Here is a 22,796-nt window from a genome sequence, read left to right on the forward strand (position 1 = left end):
GCACTTTCATGCCTGGAGAAAGCTCCTGTTTTCCTGTAGATTCCTGCCCCTCCTGTACACATCCTAAAACTAGTCAATAAATCTCCCTCACATATACCCCAGGCACTTTTCAAACTGTTCCTTCTATGGTCTGTCTCGGGCCAAGTTATGTAATGTGTTGGCTTTTAAAGGGTGAGGACTTGGTTTCCTAAGCCCTCCAGCTCTCCTGGAGTTAAGCCACACTGATTTTCAAAGCCAGACATTATGGAGACTGGGTCTTCCCAGTGCAAGTCCCCAGGGCCAGGGGTGTCCATTGTGGGGTCGCTCCTCCTTGCCTGTGATGTCCCTCACCTTTGTTGAGTAGTCACTCCGGGAGTTTCATTCCTGATGCATCTGTCCCTCCTACCCTTTTTGATGTGACCTTGTGTCTACACCTAGCTGTGGAAGATCTGTTCTGCCACCCTTCAGGTGGTTTTCAGAGTGAGCTGCAGTACATGTAGCTGTTGCCTCCATGTGTCCGTGGGGGAGGTAAATTCAGGGTTCTCCTACTCTGCCATCTTCCCTCTCCTATAAAATTTCTTTTAAAAAATACTATTGTTTTTTCCACAATGGATAGTTATACAAAGTCATTTTAATATAGTCATTTCCAAATGTATAAAAGGTAAAACATTCTAATTTAAGAAAAATGTAATAGGCAATAAAATATTAACATAAAACAAATATGTGAAAATTATTTTAGAGCTTGTTTTTCATAGATGTCCACCTACTGGTACAAGAGTAAAACCTGCATTAGGTGAGTTCGTGCAAGCTTCTCCATAAGTTGGTCTCCAGTAATAATGCTTTTTAAGGCCATTGGAGACTTCTGCAAGATACACATGTCCATCCACCACAAATGGCTCCACATCTGTATTATCTGGTTTTAGACGGTCCATTTGAATTAAGTCTGAATAAGCCTATGATTTTTAAGAAAAGAAAAACCTATCATTAAGAAAATTGTTTAATTACCACAAAAATGAATAAGCTAATTTCAGTATTCAGATTAGCTGTGCTGATTTTTAGTTTAAAATATTCTGAGTAAATTACTGAATTTTAGTATTTTTTACATATGATTTTTGTTCACCTAATATCACATAATGAAATTATAATCTTGAAAAAATTATTTCTAAGTTTTAAGGTATTTTGTTTTATGGCTCCCAGAATTAACAGTTCTCTGTATTACAGATTTTATGGGCCAAAGGTCCCATGGTCAAAATTTTCAAGTCCTACAGGGGTTCTTAAATGAGGGAGGAGGGAGTTGTATATGCCTTGAAAATCTGATGGTAGCCAGGGCCCCATTTCTCAGAAAAATAAGCAACCAAATTTTGGCATACAACTGTATGGAGTTCATGAACTCCCTGAAGCTAATTTATAGACTGAGGCTTAGACAATTTCTGTAGTATTAGATGCTGGCCTGGCGGTAGCCTAATTCCGTCTTCATTGTAGAATTTTCTTTGTATATCTCTTATGGGTCATTGGTATCTTTGTAAGGGTGTCATACAAACATGTTAAAATGGTTGGTCCATAAGGTTGTGAGTATAGAGAAAGGCAGATATTTAGACAATAAAAGATTTAAAATTTTAGTTGCTTTCTACTTTAGCTTATTATTCCAAACTAATTCTAATGTGTAGAATATGATCTTTTTCTGAAATCAAGGGTTTGAGTAGTATATTTTATTACTCTTTTTAGAGGTGGAATTTTGGATAGTCTTTTTGCAAAAAAAGCATCTTCATTCTTTCCAAATAAAAACTGTTTGTTACAATGCTTTTTGTTTTGAAAGTCGTATCAAGGGCTCTATTTACATAAGCAACATAAAAGCACTGTATGTCTCCAAATTCCATGTCTTGGTTTAATTATTGGGCAGCAGACTGGAGATTGTGCTACATCAAATTTAGAATAAATCAACAGTTGTGACTTTTAAAATGTTTTAACTTTGGAGGAATTGGGACTGTATAATTCAGTGATCTCTCTATTAATATGTAGTATTTGATATCTTCTATTTCAACCACAAAACTTTCTAGTGCTTAATTTTTAGGATTTATGTTAAAATTTATCAAAACTGAAGTGTCTTACTACATTTTGGAATCATTTCCAAGGCCACCTGTAAATGCCTGATACTATAGAGAAGACCCCAGAAAAAGCCTTTAGTGAAGAAAAAAAAACAACTCACCACACATGTAGCCTCATCAAATTTGTTTCCCCAAATGTAGACATTCGATAATGTGGGGTTTGTTTTCATTGACTCTGAAAGTGCAACAAGTCCTTCTCCCTCTATGTTGTTGCTGACTACTGACAACCTATGAGAAACAAGAAGTAATAACCCTGAAAACCAATACATACTTCCACAAAGATGATGCGTAAGTTAGCCAAAAACATTTATTACATTTTATTGTGTAAAATCTTAGGAATTATATTAAAAATACTTAAGAATAATGCTAACTAAAATCCAAGAAACTTCATTTTCTAAGTGGATGCTTCATGTATCCAGTATAGTTAACTACATTTTAGAAACCAACAGCCTGTTTTAGCTCATTCAGTAAATGTTTGGGGTGGATTACAAATACACCCTTCAGGATAAAATCATCCAATAATACTTTATTTTTTGTCTTGATCATATTATGATTTTTCTATAGAATTCAGGATAAATACTGTAGGCAGTAAGAATTTTCTCAATCTTAAGCAATCATAACTAGAATCAGTCTAATTTTTAATAGACATTACTTTTGAAAAAGAAATTGAAATGTCAGTTTAGAAATTTCTCATATTTCATCATGAATCTTGAGTTTTAAGGGGCTTGCGGTTAGTATTTTAAAAGTTTTTCTCTTATTTTGATTAAATATAAAACCATACTAACGCTCTAAGACTCCTGTTGTGTGAAGCAAGAGTTTCACTGAGATACTTTGTTCCTGCATTTTCTATTCTGTTAAAAGAAAGATCTAATACTTCCAGGGTAGTATTGCTTTTCAGTACATCAGCCAAACACACCATTCCATCACGAGTTATTTTATTGCTGGGAAGGGAAAAATACATGGTTACATTTGAAAATACGAAGTATTTTATTCACAGAGATTAACATGCTTCAAAACAGTTGTATAGAACATTACTTTCTAGTTTAGTAAAGATTTTAATCACTCAGTTTCCAAAAAAGTTAATGCAAATTTGCCATAAAATGTTTCCGTTCTGGTTTACTCATGATTAAACTGCTCATTCACATTGTTAGGAGATAAAATAGCATATAAACTAAATACTAAGGCTTAGGACAAAAAGTTGACAACAATGGTTGCATTTTCTGATCTAACAGTGTATCCTGTGTACTGTGAATATTTACATAGATTATTCCCAGGACTTCTGGATTAATGTATTATCACTTACCAGCTGACATCAAGGTAGCGTAGGCTTCTATTCAGATACAGCGCATCACATAACTGTTTAATACCACAGTTCTTTATATTATGCTTACACATGTGTAGTTCAACAAGGCAGTGATTTTCTTTCAACATGTGGCCTAGATGAACTGTGGACTCTTCCTAAAAATAGGTAAAATCTTTTTCTAAAATACAGTTTTGAAGCTGTACATGTTTATTCCAAATATATGCTAAGTTACTTAAATTAGCTTTTTATTTTTTTTTATTTTTTTTATTTTTTTAAAGATTTTATTTATTTATTTGAGAGAGAGAGAATGACATAGAGATAGCATGAGAGGGGGGAGGGTCAGAGGGAGAAGCAGACTCCCTGCCGAGCAGGGAGCCCGATGCGGCACTCGATCCCGGGACTCCAGGATCATGACCTGAGCCGAAGGCAGTCGCTTAACCAACTGAGCCACCCAGGCGCCCTAAATTAGCTTTTTAAAAAGATACCAGTTAAGACTATTAGCCTATAATTTGTATTTGTTTTGGCTTGGCTTTTAAGAAAAATCACTTTTGCCACAAATGATAGTTCATCGTTTTAAAAACCGGCAGCAGGCCCTTGGAAAGTACAGTGACTAAGTGATGTAAAAGAGGCTGGTTTTAAAAAATCAATTCTAAACAACACTCCAGAAGGGGAGGGGAAAAAAAAAAAAAAAACTTGGCCCCATGATGTATTGTGCATATTAAGCTCGCTTATTGCTGTCCTCTCAAGAATCTCTAAATGTTTCTTACACCCTCCATATGTTCCTGAACTTTTCTCTTGATCTCTACTCTTTATAGATAAAATACAAAGACATTTCTCAATGTTGATTCTATTTTAAAAATATACTCATTAGTCCTGTGATATCCAATTCTTCCGTTTTATAATCATCCCAAATTTCTAAATATGTTTTACTGTTCTAGTCACTGGAAGACTTATTTTTAATTCCAAATTCTAGCTGCTTCCAGGCAAAAAGTATATAACTTCAATGAGGATTTGAATACTAAGCACTTTAAGTTTTTAACAAAGTCAAACCAGGTCTTAAAATGAATGGGTCAGTATTTTATGGTAAGGAAAAGTCCTCTTACTTGATTGCTGCATTTTTTTTCTTTTTAAAGTAAGCTCCATGCCTAGCATGGAGTCCAATGCAGGGCTTGAACTGAGATCAAGACCTGAGCTGAGATCAAGAGTATGATGCTTAACTGACCAAGCCACCCAGGTTCCCCAAGATTGCTCTTTTTAAAGTTTTATAGTCACTGGAAATGCTGATCACGAACATGGATAACTACGTATGCTCAAATTATGTACTTCTACATAGTAACTCTGAGAAAAACTACAAAAGGTAAATGAAACCACATAGCAGTAGCAGATAGTACATGAGTTTTATAATAAAAGTATATGAGCTTTATAATAAAATTGTCCAAATACTAGCTTTATACTAGCTGTCTGACTTTGGGCAAATTATTTCATCTAGCTAAGTCTCAGTTTTCTTTTCTGTAAGATAGGTAAAATTATACTTCCCTCACAAGTAACAAAAAAGTACCTGGCATAAAATAACTGTTCTGTAGAACACTATAAAGCATTTTTTATTGTTCAGTAGTCTATAATCCTATGTCTGATTTGTTTAAATTATTGCTGGCATTGAAAGAGACCCAAAGGGAAGCTTTAGTTTGGGATCTTAACAAATGCAAACTGACCCACTTAGGGGGTCCAGTATTGCTCTGCATGGTGCCTGGAACAGAGGACAGGATACATATTTGTGTTTTATGCTTTGATTGCATTTTTTTTTTTTTTTTTTTTAGCTCAAGAAGTCTGGTTCAGGGACCACCCTTATTAAGGAAGGGAACTAAAATCAGAAATAGTAGTGTTTTTAGATCCATTTACCAACTTTGACAATTTGCCTAGGATGGCACCTGGCATCCATATCTTTCCAGGCTCCCCAGATAGTGAAATGGAAGAGAGGTTTGCAGGGCTTATGTTTGGGAACAGCAAAGTAGGAAGAAGCACAGGAGGCCTCTACTCCACAGCCACTTGAAGAGACTAGTACTCACAGGGACAAAGGGTAGTGGCTGCCTTGGAGAGGAATAGAAAGCAGGCTGGAGTTTAGCTGACTGCTAGAAGCACCAGGCTAACAGCAAGGGCCTGGACCTGAGAAAGACCTTGGGCTTTTCTTAACTATTCTCTGATTTGGGAATAATGACACCACTTGACACACTTAAAAGAGGAATCGTTGGGGTGCCTGGGTGGCTCAGTCGTTAAGCGTCTGCCTTCAGCTCAGGTCGGTCCTGGGATCAAGACCCACATCAGGGAAGCCGGCTTCTCCCTCTCTCACTCCCCCTACTTGTGTTCCCTCTCTTGCTGTGTTTCTCTCTGTCAAATAAATCTTAAAAAAAAAAAAATCGTGCTTCTAGTGTGATTTCCATATAGTTTAACAGATTTATTTCCGGGGCGCCTGGGTGGCTCAGTTGGTTAAGGGACTGCCTTCGGCTCAGGTCATGATCCTGGAGTCCCGCATCGGGCTCCCTGCTCAGCGGGGAGTCTGCTTCTCCCTCTCCCGCTCCCCCCTCTTGTGCTCTTTCTCTCTCTCACTCTCTCTCTCAAATAAATAAAAAATCTTTAAAAAAAAAAAAAAGAATTTTAGGGCGCCTGGGTGGCTCAGTTGGTTAAGCGGCTGCCTTCGACTCAGGTCATGATCCTGGAGTCCTGGGATCGAGTCCCGCATCGGGTTCCCTGCTCGGCAGGGAGTCTGCTTCTCCCTCTGACCCTCCCCCCTCTCATGCTCTCTCTATCTCATTGTCTCTCTCAAATAAATAAATAAAATCTTTAAAAAAAAAAAAAAAGATTTATTTCCTTAAGGTCTAATCCAGAAAATTTTGTTTTAGCCTTCAAATCTCATGTGCTCAATCTGAAAACCTGCTCTGCCACTTCTAAAAGAATGTTAAAGAGCAAGGAGAAGCCTTAAAAGCAGCTACAATGTTTTTACTCATCATCTTGTCTCCAGCATGCAGCTTACCTATAGGATCAAGTCCAGACTTCCCACGCTGCTCTTCACACATATTTGGCCACTGTTACTCTTGATTTCAAAGCAGTTTAGTGATATCAATATAACAAACAACAAAACAATTTACACTGAGCTCTTATCCAACCTTTAAAACTTTTAATCACTGTTCTCGCCTTAACTACTCTGCCTCTTTACAGGTTTACTCACTGTAATCTGAGTTTACAAGAAAGAAAGGAAGAAAAAAGACATGTTTACTGCTTAAATAAACAACATCTAAAATCGTAATTTAACTCAATTTTTCTTCAAATAAGTTTTTCTTTGTAAATGCAGTAAATTCTAAAAATATGAACCTTGACATAAACTTCAGTAAAGAGTACCTTCATTTTATTCACATGTAGTAATATTAGCTGTCATCACTTTGAATACATACCTGTTCACCATACAGTATAGGTCGGTTTAGGTTTATTCCCTTAATTGTTTGGTTTTGAGTTAGGACTGTAGCCAATGCTATCACACTTTGCATTCCCTAGAAACAGTAAATTCATTAAAGAAACTGACAAAGTATATAACCTCCCTATTTCAAAATTAGTAATCTGGATTCCGAGAAATAAATTGTATTTTAAATTGTAAACCCTGAATTATAGTTTGGTCAGATTCAGAAGTGAATTGTTACTATGTTCTTTTCTCCCTGCCCTAAAATCGGTATCCATTTCCTAGGACGTTCACCTCCAGGTTTGCTTCTAAGCCCTCAAGGTTCTGTGTGTTTCAGACCTCAGATACCCAGACACAGATGCGGATCCCAGCTAGGGTTCTACACTACTTAGAACAGACCTTATGCAAGCATTCTTTTATATGCATACTCACTTCCAGTGTCTGTGCAGTGGGAAAGGTTTACTAATCACATTTTTCACAGCTTCCACAGGATTCCCTCTTTACCTTATTGGAAGGGCCTAATTCTCCAATTTCTGTGATGGACACCACCACACACCCCTATCTGTTACGCCAGAAAATCTGGGCCTCCTCTCCGCCAGTCTACTCACCCTCCCATCCAATTAATAAGTCTTAGAGATTCTGTCTCCAAAAGAGGTCTCAAATTAACACATCTGTGTGCCACCACCCCACCCCCAGTCCTTACTGCCCGCCTGGACTATAGTAACTTCCTAAGTGGTCAGTGAGCTTCCTCTCGCCACCCTCTAATTCTCCATAGAAACCAGAGTGGTCTTTTTAAAGGACAAATCATGTCACCCCTCAAAGCCTTACCATGATACGTATAACACAATCCCCTCTTCCCCTGGCCTGTGACCCACAACCCATACAACGTTGCTGGATCTGGCCTCTGCACACCTCTCACCTTCACTTGAGATACTCTTAACTCCTTCTGTCTACACTCTAGCTTTTCAGTTCTTAAAACCTGCCAGACTCAACATTTCATTATTCATGTGCCACTCACGATTTTTGCCATATTGGAATCTCCGTTTTAGTATTTACTTAATAGTGCTCTATTAAATCAACTCACTTTTTCCACTTTATTTTAAAGCTCTATCACTACCATAAATGGAAAACTGTAATTCCTCAAAATAGAGCATTTGTAAAAATAAATACATGAGTAGTAAAATTACCTCAATCTATAATAGCAATGCTACCCGTATCACACTTGGGGTAACAATATCTTTTAGAGTCTATGTGTGCTGGACCCCTGCCTGGAATGTTCTGCCATGGACCCTCTCCAAGGCAGTTTTTTTCTCACCCTTCATGACTCAAGTATTACCACCTCAGATATTAGGCAACTGTCCTATCGTGCAGATTACCTCCTACCAGAGTACTTGGCCATCTTTGTAGCACCTTTCTCTTTATTGATGTTTTCCCAACTAGAATATAGGCTTTCTAATGAAATAGCATTTTTTTTTTAATTAAACAATTTCTCAAGAAGTCCCACATAGGTTAAGAAGGGTTATAGATAGGGCGCCTGGGTGGCTCAGTTGGTTAAGCGACTGCCTTCGGCTCGGGTCATGATCCTGGAGTCCCTGGATCGAGTCCCGCATCGGGCTCCCTGCTTGGCAGGGAGTCTGCTTCTCCCTCTGACCCTCCTCCCTCTCATGCTCTCTGTCTCTCATTCTCTCTCTCAAATAAAATAAATAAAATCTTTAAAAAAAAAAAAAAGGGTTATAGATAGAAGTTTAGGAAGAATTTTATTCTAGTTATTCCTCTACAGTATTATTTAATACAATCTGATTAATAGCACTATTATGCCTAATAGTAAAAACAAACAAACAAAAAAACCTTTTTCTCTGATATTAGATATTAGGGGCAAGCTTAATAATTCATAAGACTGTCATTTAGCTGGTCTCTTTAACAATTCCCTATCCTGGTTTCCAAGGAGAATGATGTAGTACCTGGGTGATTTTTCTCAACCATTTTACTCACCAGATCACAGTCACCCAGATCTAATTTTTCTAAAGATGAATTAATTTGTAGCATTGCAGCAAAAAACATTCCGCCTTTATTTTCAATCTTGTTTCCAGTCATTCTTAGGTATTTCAGAGTTGCATTCTTCTGAAAAGGAAAAGAATCAAAACTTCATTAAATTTTTATTCCATAGAATTCTCTTTGGTGTACATGAGTTAGGAGACTTACTATTTGCAGACTCCTCAATTTTTCATGGTTTCATGGAGATAGAATAAGATATACTCCTTAAAGGTAACATTCAGTTTCCCAATAAGAGATAAGAAATCTAGTTTTTTACTGGGAAGAATGCCCAGGAAACATGTCCAAACAATGCCCAGTAAATGAAGCAGATTTTTAATAAATTTTCCTTTAATTGGGAAATCTATAAATTTGTTTTCTAAGAAAATTATACCACTTCTTTTTATTGAGGTGAAATTCATATAACCCAAAGTTAACTATTTTAAAGTGTACAATTCACTGGTTTTTAATAAATTCACAATGTTATATGGTCATCACCTAACTAGTTTCAAAATACTTCACCCCCCCCCCACTCCCCACAAAGGAGACCCTGCACCCATTAAGCAATCACTCCATATTCTCCCTGTATCACTTTTAAAGGAATATAATTCCTCAGACACTTGCAAAATTTTAACTCCTCTCATTCCACTCTTAATAATTCTTTCACAAAGAAAAATCAGACGTTTCAGTGTCCTAATGAATATTAGAGGATATATAACTGCAAATAGTTATTAATTGAAACCCCTTAAGAGCAGGAAGAAGGCAAGGATGTCTACTGTTTGTTTTTTTAAAGATTTTATTTATTTTACAGAGAGAACAAGTAGGGGGAGCAGCAGAGGGTGAGGGAGAAGCAGGCTCCCCACTGAGCAGGAAACCTGATGTGGGGCTCGATCTCAGGAACCTGGGATCATGACCTGAGCTGAAGGCAGATGTTTAACACACTGAGCCACCCAGGTGCCCCAGGATGTCTACTGTTAATACTTCAAGTGTACTGGAGGTTCTAGATGAGGCAATTAGGCAAGGAAAAGTAACAAAAAAATGCATCCACATTGGAAAAGAAAACTATCTCTGTCTGCATATAACATGATCTTATATATGGAAAATCCTAAGGAATCCACCCAAAAAAAGCTGTTAGAACTAGTGAGTTCAGCAAGACCACAGGACACATCACTATATAAAAATCAATTGTATTTCTACACACTAGCAATGAACAATCCAAGATTGAAATTAAGACTATCCCATTTACAATAGCATCAAAAAGAATAAAGCATTAGGAATAAATTTAGCAAAAGCAAGACTTGCACATTAAAAACAAAGCACTGTTGAAGGAAATGAAAGATATAAATAATGGAAACACATCCCACGTTCATGGATCAGAAGACAATACTGTTAGGATGGCAGTACTCCCCAAATTAAGATTTAAAGCAATTCCTCTCAAAATCCTTGTTTTTCTTGCAGAAATTGATAAACTGATCTTAAAATTCATTTGGAAATGCAAGGGACCCTGAAGAGTCACCACGTCTTGAAACAAGAACAAAAAGGATTCACTTCTTGACTTCAAAACTGACTACAAACTACAGTAATCAAGATAGTGTGGGACTGACATAAGGATAGACATACAGGTTAATAGAGTAGAATGAGGAGTAGAGAAATAAACCATTTGTAATAGATTTTTGACAAGGGCATCAAGAAAATTAATGGGGGAGGAATAGTCTTAAATAGTGTTGGGATAACTGGATATCCACATGCAAAAGAATGAAGTTAGACTCCTACCTCACATAATATACAAAAGTTAATTTAAAACAGATCGAAGAACTAAAAGGAGCTAAAACAAAAACTGTTAGAAGAATATGCAAGTGTAAATCTTCATAACTTTGAGTTAGGCAAGGCCTTAGATATAACACCAAAAGCACAAACAAAAGAAAAAATAAGTTGAGCTTTATCAAAATTAATTTTGTGCTTCAAAAGACACCATTAAGGAAGTGAAAAGGCAACCTACAGAATGAGAGAAAACATTTGCAAATCATATATAAGGGACTTATATCCAGAACATATAAAGAACTCTTAGAATTTAAAAAGACAACTAGACATGGGCATTGAACATTTTTTCCAAAGAATGGCACATGAAAAGATGCTCAGCATCATTATTCATGATGGAAATGCAAACCAAAACCAAAAAACCTCTGCATATCCACTAGGATGGCTAAAATCAAGAGGACAGTAACAAGTGCTGGATGTAGAGACGATGTACCTAGATGTGCTGGATGTATCTTAATAAAGCTTTTTTTAAGGGAGTTCAAAAGTGCTCATGTTACATTTTAATAAATTGAAGTGTAATAAAAGTACACATTTGCACAACGAGATCACAATTACATTTCATTCTGTTAATTACAAGCCATCAGAAGTTAAAATTCCCAAAGAAAATGTTAGTTTGAGGTATATAAATGCTTACATGTAGTGCTTTAGCAATCAGTTCTCCACCTTCGGGCCCAATATCATTAAACATAAGGTTTAAGTAAATGAGGTTATGTTGTTTCTATAATAAGGAGAGGAAAGAAGCGATTACGTATATAATTATTAGGAAAAAAAATAATATAGGAGCTGCTTTATTTTTTTTAATTTTATTTATTTATTTATTTTTTAAAGATATTTATTTATTTATTTGACAGAGAAAGACACAGCGAGAGAGGGAACACAAACGGGGAGTGGGAGAGGGAGAAGCAGACTCCCCACCGAGCAGGGAGCCCGATGCGGGACTCGATCCCGGGACTCCAGGATCATGACCTGAGCCGAAGGCAGTCGCTTAACCAACTGAGCCACCCAGGCGCCCAGGAGCTGCTTTATTTAAGTAAAAGTATTTACCTCCAAAGAAAATCTTTGTAACAGAAAATCTGAAAGTCCAGCAAAAGAAGCTACCATTAAGGTGTGCGGGGGGGGGGGGGGGGTCACCATGCTCATTTAAACATAATTACAATATAAATGAAAGAAAAAGACTATATTCTATTTTGATCAATCATTCAAAGTATGAATGTCCTTGATTTAACCATAGTGTACAAGTTTGCAAAAGAGGACTCAGGAGCTCTAGGTACCAGCAACCTACCAGTAACAAATACACAAGTGGGTGTTCCGCTTATTTCAAGTGTTATAAATATAGTGCAAGGTCAGGACCCTGGACATTTTACAAAACTAGCATTTTGTGTGTGTGCGCCACTAGAGTAGGTGGTTTCACCACAAAGAGAACTAAGAAAACTCAAGAACATTTTGATTATTTTTGCAGCATTTTTGTAGTTGCTGAGAATTAGTTCGTATTTTTTAATCTTTACTCTGTTCTTGTGCTGTGTGCCATCGCATGGATATGAGAATTTTAGGATCATTTTTAAGCTCATTGGAAGCACATTTAGCAACTGAGATTGGGACAAGTAGTTAGGAACTTAAAAAACCAATTTAAGAGAGGTATCAAAAAATGATATATGGTGCTTTAAACATTTTAAGTGAAAATACAGACATATACCCATATTTGCCAATCTTCTGACGCTGAAATAAAGCCTTTTCTTAAAGTACACCTACTCTGATTGGTGGACCACACTGTCTTTGTTTTTGTTTTTGTTTTTTTGACCCCACTGTCTGTCTTAAATAAAATGAACCGCAATGCAGCATGGGCATCTCCAAAGTGAAGGCTGCAATAAAGGGTTAACTTAGCAGGCTTGGGGTGCTCAAACCCTGTACATTCCAAAGAAAAAGGACTGGTTCTTAACTGACTCCTGGAAGAAAACAAAAAGAACTAAGAACATTTTGTTGTAAAATACCTGAAGCAGTCTTGCAGCATAGTATGCACCAACATCACTTATGAAGTTATATCTAACATCCAAACCTGAAGAACACAGATGAATACAGGCTGATGTTCCTTATACTGAATAATTAAAATCAGCAAAATGAAAGCAAGAGGTAATGATTGTTAAGGAGACATATACCATTAATATATGGATTCTTCTTTAAAATTCTGAAAAGAATCCAAAAATCTTCACCTGTTACTCTTTCTTCTGGCATTAAGCAACTCTTACCAGCAATGTTTAATGTGATTCCTTCTGATCTATTAAAATAAAAAAAGAAACCCACTAAAGAAGTATTTTTTCCTCCTATATAAATAGTAACATCATGAATAGCATTTACTGAAACCAAGTATGTATCACAATACAGATTCACACTAAGTAACTTAAGATGACTGAATATTCTATAGATTTTGTAAACACTTTTATACTATATAATTTTTCTTTCACAAAAAAAACCCCCAATGTATCAGGATGCCTGGGTGGCTCAGTTGGTTGAGCATCTGCCTTCTGCTGGGATCGGGTCCCACATCCGGCTCCTTGCTCAGCCAGTGGGGAGCCTGCTGCTTCCCCTGCTTGTGTGCTCTCTCTCTCTCTGACAAATAAATAAATGGAATCTTAAAAAAAAAAGTATCTCCACCTGATAGATAAATGATATCAAAGACTTCAAGGTTTTTCATAAATCAATCCAGCTCACAGGAGTTTAGGACAAATGTGAAGGCTAGACTCGGAGATGGCTGGTCTAGTGCTCTTCCCCACGTACTCCACTACCTCCAAGACCAGCTAACAGTGCCCACCAGCCACTGTCCTAAATCAAAAGGTAGGTCTGTTTTAAAAAGCACGGGCAAATGGCTTTAAACAAATCACTCGGTATTCCAGGATTTTCACACAGATGGATGTCAGTGAATATTACTTATGTAGTCAAGTAAGTGTCTTCCTTACCCCTTTTCAATTTCTTCATCCAGTTCTTGGAGTATATGCAATATAAAAGAATTAATTTTCTGGGACTTTTCCATACAGAGATTATAATAATTTTCCTGGAGATGGCCAATAACTTCTGGAGCTTTTGAAAAATAAGTGCATTACTCTTCATCACATACAAATTATACCAGGACCTTTCCTGTTCCCCCCCCTCCCCTCCCCCAAAACACACTTCTTTCAAAGATACGAATGTGTGTATGCATAGAGTCAGGGGTGAGGAAGAAAAGGCAACAGAATTAAGAATAGAGAAAGAAGAGGGAAATAGAAGAACTGGGGGGAATAAGAATGCTGTTTGGAGAAGCAGGGCCATAGAAGCACCCACTGAGGGTAGGCAGACACTAACTTGGAAGTGACATAAACGGAGAACTAACAGAGGTAGCAGAGTAAAAGGATATTCAAAGAAATTAAATATTTTGTCCCAAATCATACAGCTAATAAATTAGGATGGAGGATGAAAATGGACTCCAAAGCCTCTTTCCACTCCGCCACATCGGGTTAGGGGGACTCACGTTTTCTTATCATGACTTCAAATAAAAGCAATTTTAATCAGAGAACCTAAACTCTAAAAGGATCTGAAAAATCCCCAAGTCCCAGAGGCTCCTTGGATACCCTCTACACATGCAAGTTGATGGCATCTTTGGCTATAGCTCTGTCGGTTCCTCCTAACACGGACTTGAGGCCTGACTCAGAGAAGCTCTTCACCTACCCCGGCCTTCCATTTCCTTTCTAAAGGTGGATTTTTCTCAGTTCAGTCCTTAATAAAGAAGACAGAAACAAAGCAGGAGTTGAAATCTCCTTCCTCTGTTATGCCTGCATCTTTCCTTAATGGTCTTACTGTCTTTGATACTAACTTAAAAGGATCTTTTGCAAGACCCAAGCCTTCTGGGGGTGGAAATGATGTCCCTCATCTTAGAAGCACATACCACTATCTTTTGTTTTCTGTCCTATCTTTTGTATAGGTCTCTTAAAAAAAAAAAAAATTGGCTCAGAGATTTCGCTATTCAACCAGCCTGGTATCTTCAGGAGCCAGCCTCTCTGTCTCTGCATCTGAAGAGATGTTCTTTGCTGAGATTTCTGCACTGTATGAACTCAAGAGTTTGCTAAACAAACTTGCAGAACAAGATTTAAAATGAGGAACATTACATTAAAAATGAAAGCAGTAAACTTTTAATAGTTGTTTTTAAATAAACTTTTAAAAAAATTAGCCCACTTATTCCAGACAACTTGGAAATTTCAATATCAAAAAGAAATAAATATTTATCAGCAATCCCACTGCTAAAGAACTATTACAATTAAGGTCTGTGGGTATTTCCTCCTCATTGTTTTTCTCATCTACGTACATATTAGCCGTTTTTTAAAAAAAAATTGAAAAGATATAGGACTGTACTGAAATATTCCAGTTAACATTGTGAGCTTTCCCATGTCAGTCTGGGAAAAATTTTAATGTCAACAGAATTTCCTGTCTTATGGGTGGATGTACATAAGAAACCCTTCACTTATTTTAGGAAGTTTCCATGAATTTATATAATATTTTAGCACAATATTTCCCAAACTGTGTTCCTCAGAATACTAATCTTCCAGGAGATGATCAAAGATGTTCTAAATAGAATAGATTTTATTGTCAAGTAAGTTTGGGAAGTGCTGAATTAAACCTAAGCAGACCTCTATAATACTTCTCAGGACATTTACAACACTCAGGTGCACAAAGACTCTTCAAATTGTTGAGCCTGGAGAGAAGGGAGAAAAAAAATATTCCATTTCCCAGACATGTGACCATGGTTCACATGGAATTCAAACTACACAATGCTACTTTAGCATTCTCCACAGGAAACACAGTAAATAGATCTTTAACAAATTTACTTGTTGGAGCTGGGCTCCCACTGGGCTTCTTTCCTCCCTTCTTGCATACTACCTTCCTTGCTATTAAAAAGACTGGCCTGAGAATCTCTGAGGTTCAGTGCCTGCCCTCAGCTGGCCGCACCAACCCAACACATGCAGAAGAAATGTGTCAGAACTCATGTTTCTCTGAAGAAAGGAATCTTAGACTACAACTTAAATATAGCTAAAGAAAAATACAAGAAAATTCTTGGGGTGCCTGGGTGGCTCAGCTGGTTAAGCATCTGTCTTCAGCTCAGGTCATGATCCTGGGGTCCTGGGATTGAGTCTCCCATCGGGTTCCTTGCTCAGTGGGGAGTCTGCCTCTCCCTCTGCCTCTCTCCCCAGCTTGTGCTCTCCCTCTCTCAAATAAATAAATAAAATCTTTAAAAAAAAAAAAAAAAAAGAAAAGAAAATTCTTATTACCTGACCATGGATTTAAAGTATTTAAAAGTTTCTGCTATATTTTTCTGCTATGCTCTCTTTCATTTAAAATTCACCTAAGTGTTGTGTGTCAGGATTTTATGGCACCAATAATTTATTTCCTGTATTCATATTAGGGGAAAATAATAAATCCGTCTTCAAACTGTAAAGCTTAAACTAGGACTAGCCAGTTACACAAGAAAATATCAAGACTCTAACTCAAATGTCATTTTTCATCCATGCCAAAGTCTTGTATTCCAAATATTTTTCACCTGGCAGCACGTGTTAGAATTTCTAAAGAAAGGGCTCATTTCGGAGGTGGTCCCCTATCCTTTCTATACAGGAACAGCCAAGTAGCAGGAAATCCAAGGGTTGGGAGTGAGTCAGACTGGGCTACCTACCCAGGATCACCTGTGTGCCTTTGTACAAGTTACCTTAATTCTCCCGTCTTAAATTTCCTCTTATGCTAAAAGCAGAGCACGGTGCCCATCTCAAGGATGCAGTGAGGAATACGTAAGGCTTCTAGCACAGTTCCCCATCTACAAGCACACACTTTAACACAAGCATCCAAAATGGAATCGGTGGCAGGAGGAGAGGCGTGCAGGCTACGCTTAACTTGCTAGAGATAATTCACATCTGCAGAAATACTTAAAACGGAGGCTGCATAGAGAGGCAAAGTCAGAGCTGTCTCAAGACCCTCTTGCCCACCTAGGCCCTGCTTTCTGGAGCTTCCACAAAAAAGAGCCCTAGAAGAGCACCTAGACACCCTTCCCGGAGACCGTAAGAGCAAAGCAACAGACACACCTTCCTCCAGGACAAGGGCTCATGTGAAGGGCAGACCCACCAGGGGGACTTGGGGCTCCCTTCCCGCCCACATTTGGGGGGCCCCAGAGTTCTGGCCAAAGCTGGGGTTCCCAGGGGCACCCTCCTGCCACACCGCCTCGAGCCGGCCGCCTGCTCAGAGGAATGGGCTGGCGCGAGCAACCCTGCAGCTGGGGCCGAAGTCCCTCGTGCGCTTCCGGTGGGCCAGGCAGGCGCCAAAGGACACCCTAGTTCTTACCACTACCGTCGGCCAGGGCCCAGGACGGATTAGGGGTCGTAGTGGGAGCGGGAAGGGAGGACCCGGGTCCCGCGCAGGCGGCCTCCTTCCCGCTGCCCCACATGCCGCTTTTCACTCCGAGGCCGCCGCGCAGGCGTTGTCATGACGACGGTGCGCATGCGCCTGCCCAGTCCCAGGCCACCCGCCTGCCGCTTCTGGGCTCGGATGACGCCAGACCCTGAGCGCCACCTCCAGCCAGCCGCGCATTCCCTGCCATTACCCACTTGGGCTCTGAAGCCTGACTGGGCAGGCGGTGATTGCCAATGCTATGGAAGTTCCTTGGCCACCCCCTCTGGCTCCGGATCACCCAGACCTGGGTGAAAAACACAGAGGGAGGGTGCTCCGGCTCCTCTGCAGAGGGAAGTTCTTGAGGTTTAGGGGGCACGGCTGATGGGTCAGGGGCCGGGGCTACAAAGACGATTATGACACAGTCTCCTCCCCAAAGTGTGTACATACCTGTGGGGCCAAGTGCAGAAGCAGATAGTAGCACCAGCACCGATAAGGCACGGAGCTAAGGGAGCTTAAAGGGGTATGTAGATCGTCTTGTGGAGGGGCGGGGGTATCAGGGAGGGCTTTCTGTAGGACGTAATTTCCTGAGTGGTCCCAGTGAATCCACCCCAGGGCGGAACTGCTTGGTGGGTGCTGGAGAAGCGCAGTCTCCCAGGAAACTAAACTTGGGGCCGCCCAGATGAGTGGGGGGGGAAGGGTGGCAGACAGGGTCGGACCCACGTGAAGCATCCCCTGAGCAGCACAGCTGTTATGGGACAAGGATGCTGGGAGCCCTCAGACAGGGAGCAGCTGGTGGAGGGTGGATTTGACAGGACCTAGAGGAGATGAGGTCTGAAGCACGTGCAGTAGCCCAGCCGAGAGAAGATCCAGCTGAGGCTGGACTTGGGGAAAGGAGGAGAAGGGGACAAAACCCAGCCATAGTTACAGGGCAACATGCTCAGGTAATTGGACGTGGGAGAGAGAAAAAGAGGAAGGAGGGAAGGAAAGGTCTTCTGTTTGGGGTTACCATAGACCATAGGGGAAGTAGTTGAAGGGCCCCTGTAGAGAGCTCTGGAGCCAACCAGAGACTCCTTGCCTGGGAGAAGGAAGGGAGACCCTCAAGGTGAAACCAGGACGTTTCTGAGCACAGTTTAAAGGTGAAAAACAAAAACGTCCAGGACCTCTGTCCCTGAAGCTACCCCACTAGGCAATTCCAGAACAGCACTCCACTGCTAAGAAATTGTGCTGGGCAAGGCAGGGGTCTCTTCACACCCTGTGTAACCCACAGATTTTAAACATCACTTGAATTCTTTCAGGTTAAACATGAATAGAAAATATTGTTTTCATTTACCCCATGTTCTACCAACAAAGCCGAGAGGTAGCTTGAAATACTAAAGCATGCGTGTGGGCACAGTTCAGCATCTACCCTCCCAACCCCTTTCAGAGTATTTGGAGTGAAGTAGGGAAAGTAAAGAGAGGTTCAGGATTTATTAATTGCTGCTCTAGGGGAAGGGAGGGATACTCTTCTAAGGGATCAAGAAGTGCCAATCACTTTTGTTCTAGAGAGTGACTAAAAAACAGGGTCAGAACAGAATAAACAGAAAAGAGCTGCTTTTAACTAGACAAACAGCACTCAAAGCACTGTTCTCCCTATCCACCTTAGCAAAAAACACAACACAACAACCGTATTTGCATACAACTACAGCCTGCACGTCAAAATGCATATCAAGTAGGATGGTCAAAAAAAACCTGACCACATGTACAATTCATTTCCATCAGTACATTTTTCATTAACCCCATGATTTCCAGATGGAGGAGGGATGTAATTTTAAAAACCCTCCCCTTGAGAATCACTGACTGGGGGGGAGAGGAGGGTGGTGGGGGAAACAGATGTTGCTGAGCTGGTTTCAAGGAGACTTAAGTGGATTCGCTGGGTGCTTAGGTGTCAAGAACCCAGAGTGGAGGTCTAACTTGAATCTCAGCTTTCTAGAAGTCAGAGCCAAAGAGAATATAGGAGGGTATGTAATCCCCATTCTTCAATAAAAGGCAGCATTTACATTTCTCTGGCACCTTATTGTAGGAAGGTTTAGTAGGTGTATCTTTATATACACCTACATCTTAATAGACAGGTCTTTGACTGTAGTTTTATAGAAAACCCAGAAATATTTTTCAAATGTTTCTTTTATTGTAACTATTTAAAAAGCCCAACAGCATGAGGCTTTATTAGGATCTAATTATGATCCTCCTGTCTTGAGGAAACACAGATAATAAGGTCTAGGTAAGTTGTTTCTTGCTAACATGGAGATTGAACTCAAAGGATCTGGGAGAATTAATATTTAACACACCCATTAGCTATTTTTCCCCAACTACCAGAAGGCTCAACTGAGCTGCTAGCAAGTGTCAGAACAGAGCAAATTCCTGGTTGAATTTTCTGATAAGTATCTGAAGTGCTGACTTCCCGTGTTGTTCATGCATATGTGCTGTTTAGGTACTAAATATGCAGGCGGAAAAATTAGTGTTATTAAAAAAACTGATTTGGCCCATGGATAAGAGAGCGAGTGGTCTGAAAAGTTTACATTTTTATTATCTGACGAGACAAGAAAGTATTGGTGATTAGTAATAGAATAGCACCTCAAACCTTCTTATTCATTGTGCAAGACAATAATCTGAAAAACTGCATTCTAAAAGAATAAACAGTTTTGCCTAGGAATTACTAGATCTATAGTTTGGTGGTACACGTAGAGGAATAAAGGGTAGAAACATTTTTGAAAATGGGTAAAATGCCTGTCTGAGTCTATTTAAAGAAAACAAGTCCTGAGAAGCTATTTCAGATTAATTATTTGGTGACAACGGGGAGGGGGCACACCGTGCAACACGGCTAACAATTCTGGGAAATGAATGTTTCTCTAAGGCCTCTTTTACCTTTAGGTGAATGATCTGAGGTTTTCCAAAGGCCAGAGTCACTGGGCCCGTGCTTGGAAGACTCCACTCTACAAAACTTTCAGAGTTCATTATCAGATTATAGACTTTTTTCCCTTCTCTTTCTCTTAACATACCAAACATCTCCGTATCCCAGTTCTAATTAAGAAGTTTCTACTTACAAAACACCTGACACCAACGGTGTGGGTTTTCCAAACAAGCCAGTCTCCAGTTCTCTGCAGATGCCAAGTAGGTGTCCTAAGGTTTGATTATGACACGACACACCCAGAGTTAGCCAGACCCTACAGGTTGAGGGCTCAGTCCCACAAGACTGCTTCCCACCTGAGATGCCAGTCACAAGTCCCAGGTGGTCACTGGTACCAGTGGACTACAGATCAGGAGTGCCCACAGCTCTCTCCTGACGTTCGATAATTTGCTTTAATGGTTTACAGAACTCAGAGAAACACTTTACTTACCATTACCGCTGTATTCTAAAAACTATGGTTCAGGAACAGCCAAATGGAAGAGATGCACGTGGGGAAGAGAGGGTACGAGGAGAGGGCGAAGAGTTTCCACGCCTTCTCCGGGCACTTTATCCTTACAGCACCTTGATGTGCTCGCCAACCCAAAAGCTCCCCCAACCCTGTTGTTTAGGGTTTTTATAGAGGTTCCATTCCCAAGACACGATTGATTAAATCACTGGCCATTGGTGATTAACTCAACCTCCAGCCCCTCTCCCAGTGACCCCTTCTTGAGGTCGTGGGCTGGGGCTGCAAGTTCCACCCCTCTAATCGCACGGATGGTTCCTCTGGCAAACAGCTGCCCTCGTGAGGCTATCCGGGGGCCTAAGGAGGGTGACCCCTTAGTATGGGCTCAGGTGTGGTTGACTGGGGCTTATTATGAATAACAAAAGACACTCCTCTCCAACTCCTCAGAAAATACCAAAGGTTTTAGAAGCTCTTGTATCAGGAACTTGGGAACAAAGACCAAATATATATTTATTACTATATCACAACATCTTGCCTTTATTATTGGCTGAGCCCTTTAGAGTCTCCCTTGCCCCTGCCAAATCTAAAGTTGCTTGCTTATAAAAGTTTTCCACTCAAGTCTCTAGTTTATTACTCAGTATTACTTGAGAGGAGACCGAAAAATCTTTCCTGGGATTTTAGTTTCCCAGAAATTTTTATCAAAGAAAGGGTGTTACCATTACCATTATATGGTTCTCCATCCTAGGTATATTGAGGTTTTTGGCTTGTCTGTGTTAGAGGGAGAAGATCTCCCAGGTGAAGCTTTAAGTAAAATCTTGAAATTATTTTAACTAGAAATGGTTATTTATGCTATCAGAGAGAGCCATGTTAACCTCAGGACCCTAGTCTTACCTATCCAGTTGGTGTGTAAACAGACTTGGAAACAAAAGTGTCAACACTTGATAGAAATTTGAGAAGGTTGATCATTTTCCTAAATGGTTTTTCTCGGGCATTAAAATTACACGAAAAAGGGCCAATTATTAAACTATCCAAACCCTGACTCCTTGAAATGACACCACAGTTATTACACCTAGAAATTCCACAGTAATATTGGGTTGTAACAAGTTAATTTGACCATGTTGCAGTAGCAATCCTTATGAAAAAAATAGCCAATAAGGAATCAATCTTCTCCGTTCTTATTTACTGTGGCTGAATTACTGGCCAACCTGTTGCAAATCTGACTTTACAACCTCCTTTTATGAAGTCCATTAATGGATATGCAATATATATAGCTTTCAGAGTCCATCAAATTGGTTCCAGACACATGTGGGATAAATGATTCTGGCAAGATAACATATGTACACACACATTCAGACATTCTAGGCAGGTCTCATTGTGGAACAAGACGAATGTTAGGAGAAATAAGTTCTTTTATGTGTCTGGAAGCCCAGATGCACTTGTGCTAACCCTAATCAGATGGCTAGTCCGCCGGAAGGCCGCAAAAGAAAATCAAGCCTGAATGCTCACACCCAAGGCTGATTTTAATAAAAACCAGGCTTCTTGTAAACAAATGATGTTAATATCCTCTGTGAGGTTAAGGCAAATTCTTCGCTCCTGCCCCCACTTCCTACTAGGTTCTGAGAAAAGCCCTTTTGGTTAGTTTCTGTATCTGTAAAACCAAGATCATAATGGTGCCTGCTGCTTAGGGTTCTAGTGAGGATTACATACATTAAGTAAAGCTTAGAGCATATAGTGTCCCGAGTGTTCTCTATTTTCATTTCTACCATGGCCTTAGTCCATACACCACAGATTGTTTAGGAGTCTTCAGCATTGTCCGTAGTTTATATTCAGGACATTGGAAATTTTATCCACAGGACTGAACGGTATTAAACCAATCTAATGATCAAATGAGAAATGTTGGAGACAGCTTTTTCTAGACATGATTTAATCAATGATAAGTCTTTTCCTTTCTCTAAATAACAGAGAGCAACACTGTCCCAGAACTCTGTTGGAGGCTAGACGTATAGTAATGAGGATCTAGACCACATACTTTGTGTTGCAAGGCGCAGTAATATTAAGTGTGGGGCTCGAAGCACATCACCTCCATCTAGGGCCTAGGCTCTGTGTGGGAGGAGAGGTCCAGTACTTCAGCAGGAAAGCCCCCATCCTAGAAGGGAAGTCAAAGATGCTACAATTAACCGGGCCACCATCGCCTCATCGTCTTCTCGGCCTTCCTTGTTAGGCTTTGAGGTGTGTGTGTGTGTTAATGACCAAGGACTTAGTCTTCTGTAACACAATATTAACATCTTAGATTTATAAGATTTATAAATCCAGTAGTGCAAGTCTGCCAA

General features: G+C 39.7%; 1 protein-coding gene across 4 annotated transcripts; it reads right to left on the reverse strand.

The window, feature by feature from the left end:
- Window positions 1–599: 599 nt before the first annotated feature.
- Window positions 600–17,598, reverse strand: LRRC34 (leucine rich repeat containing 34). 4 transcript variants are annotated; one of them, XM_081829299.1, is made up of 11 exons: window positions 17,033–17,595; window positions 13,636–13,756; window positions 12,838–12,956; window positions 12,673–12,737; window positions 11,319–11,402; window positions 8,828–8,956; window positions 6,834–6,929; window positions 3,388–3,542; window positions 2,870–3,025; window positions 2,186–2,312; window positions 600–932 (listed from the first exon to the last, which is right to left on the reverse strand). In XM_081829299.1, exons 1-11 carry the CDS (start codon window positions 17,133–17,135, stop codon window positions 729–731), a joined length of 1,359 nt encoding a protein of 452 aa, XP_081685425.1. In that variant the 5' UTR covers window positions 17,136–17,595; the 3' UTR covers window positions 600–728. The 4 variants fall into 4 exon arrangements, with proteins under 4 accessions (XP_081685425.1, XP_081685433.1, XP_081685437.1 ...); XM_081829307.1 differs by lacking the exon at window positions 11,319–11,402 and having other exon boundaries at window positions 17,033–17,598; XM_081829311.1 differs by lacking the exon at window positions 2,870–3,025 and having other exon boundaries at window positions 17,033–17,598.
- Between the last annotated feature and the right edge of the window lie 5,198 nt (window positions 17,599–22,796).

The sequence above is a fragment of the Leptonychotes weddellii genome, chromosome 1 (assembly GCF_054177405.1).
Source record: "Leptonychotes weddellii isolate Sample4059 chromosome 1, ASM5417740v2, whole genome shotgun sequence".
NCBI classification, from domain to species: domain Eukaryota; kingdom Metazoa; phylum Chordata; class Mammalia; order Carnivora; family Phocidae; genus Leptonychotes; species Leptonychotes weddellii.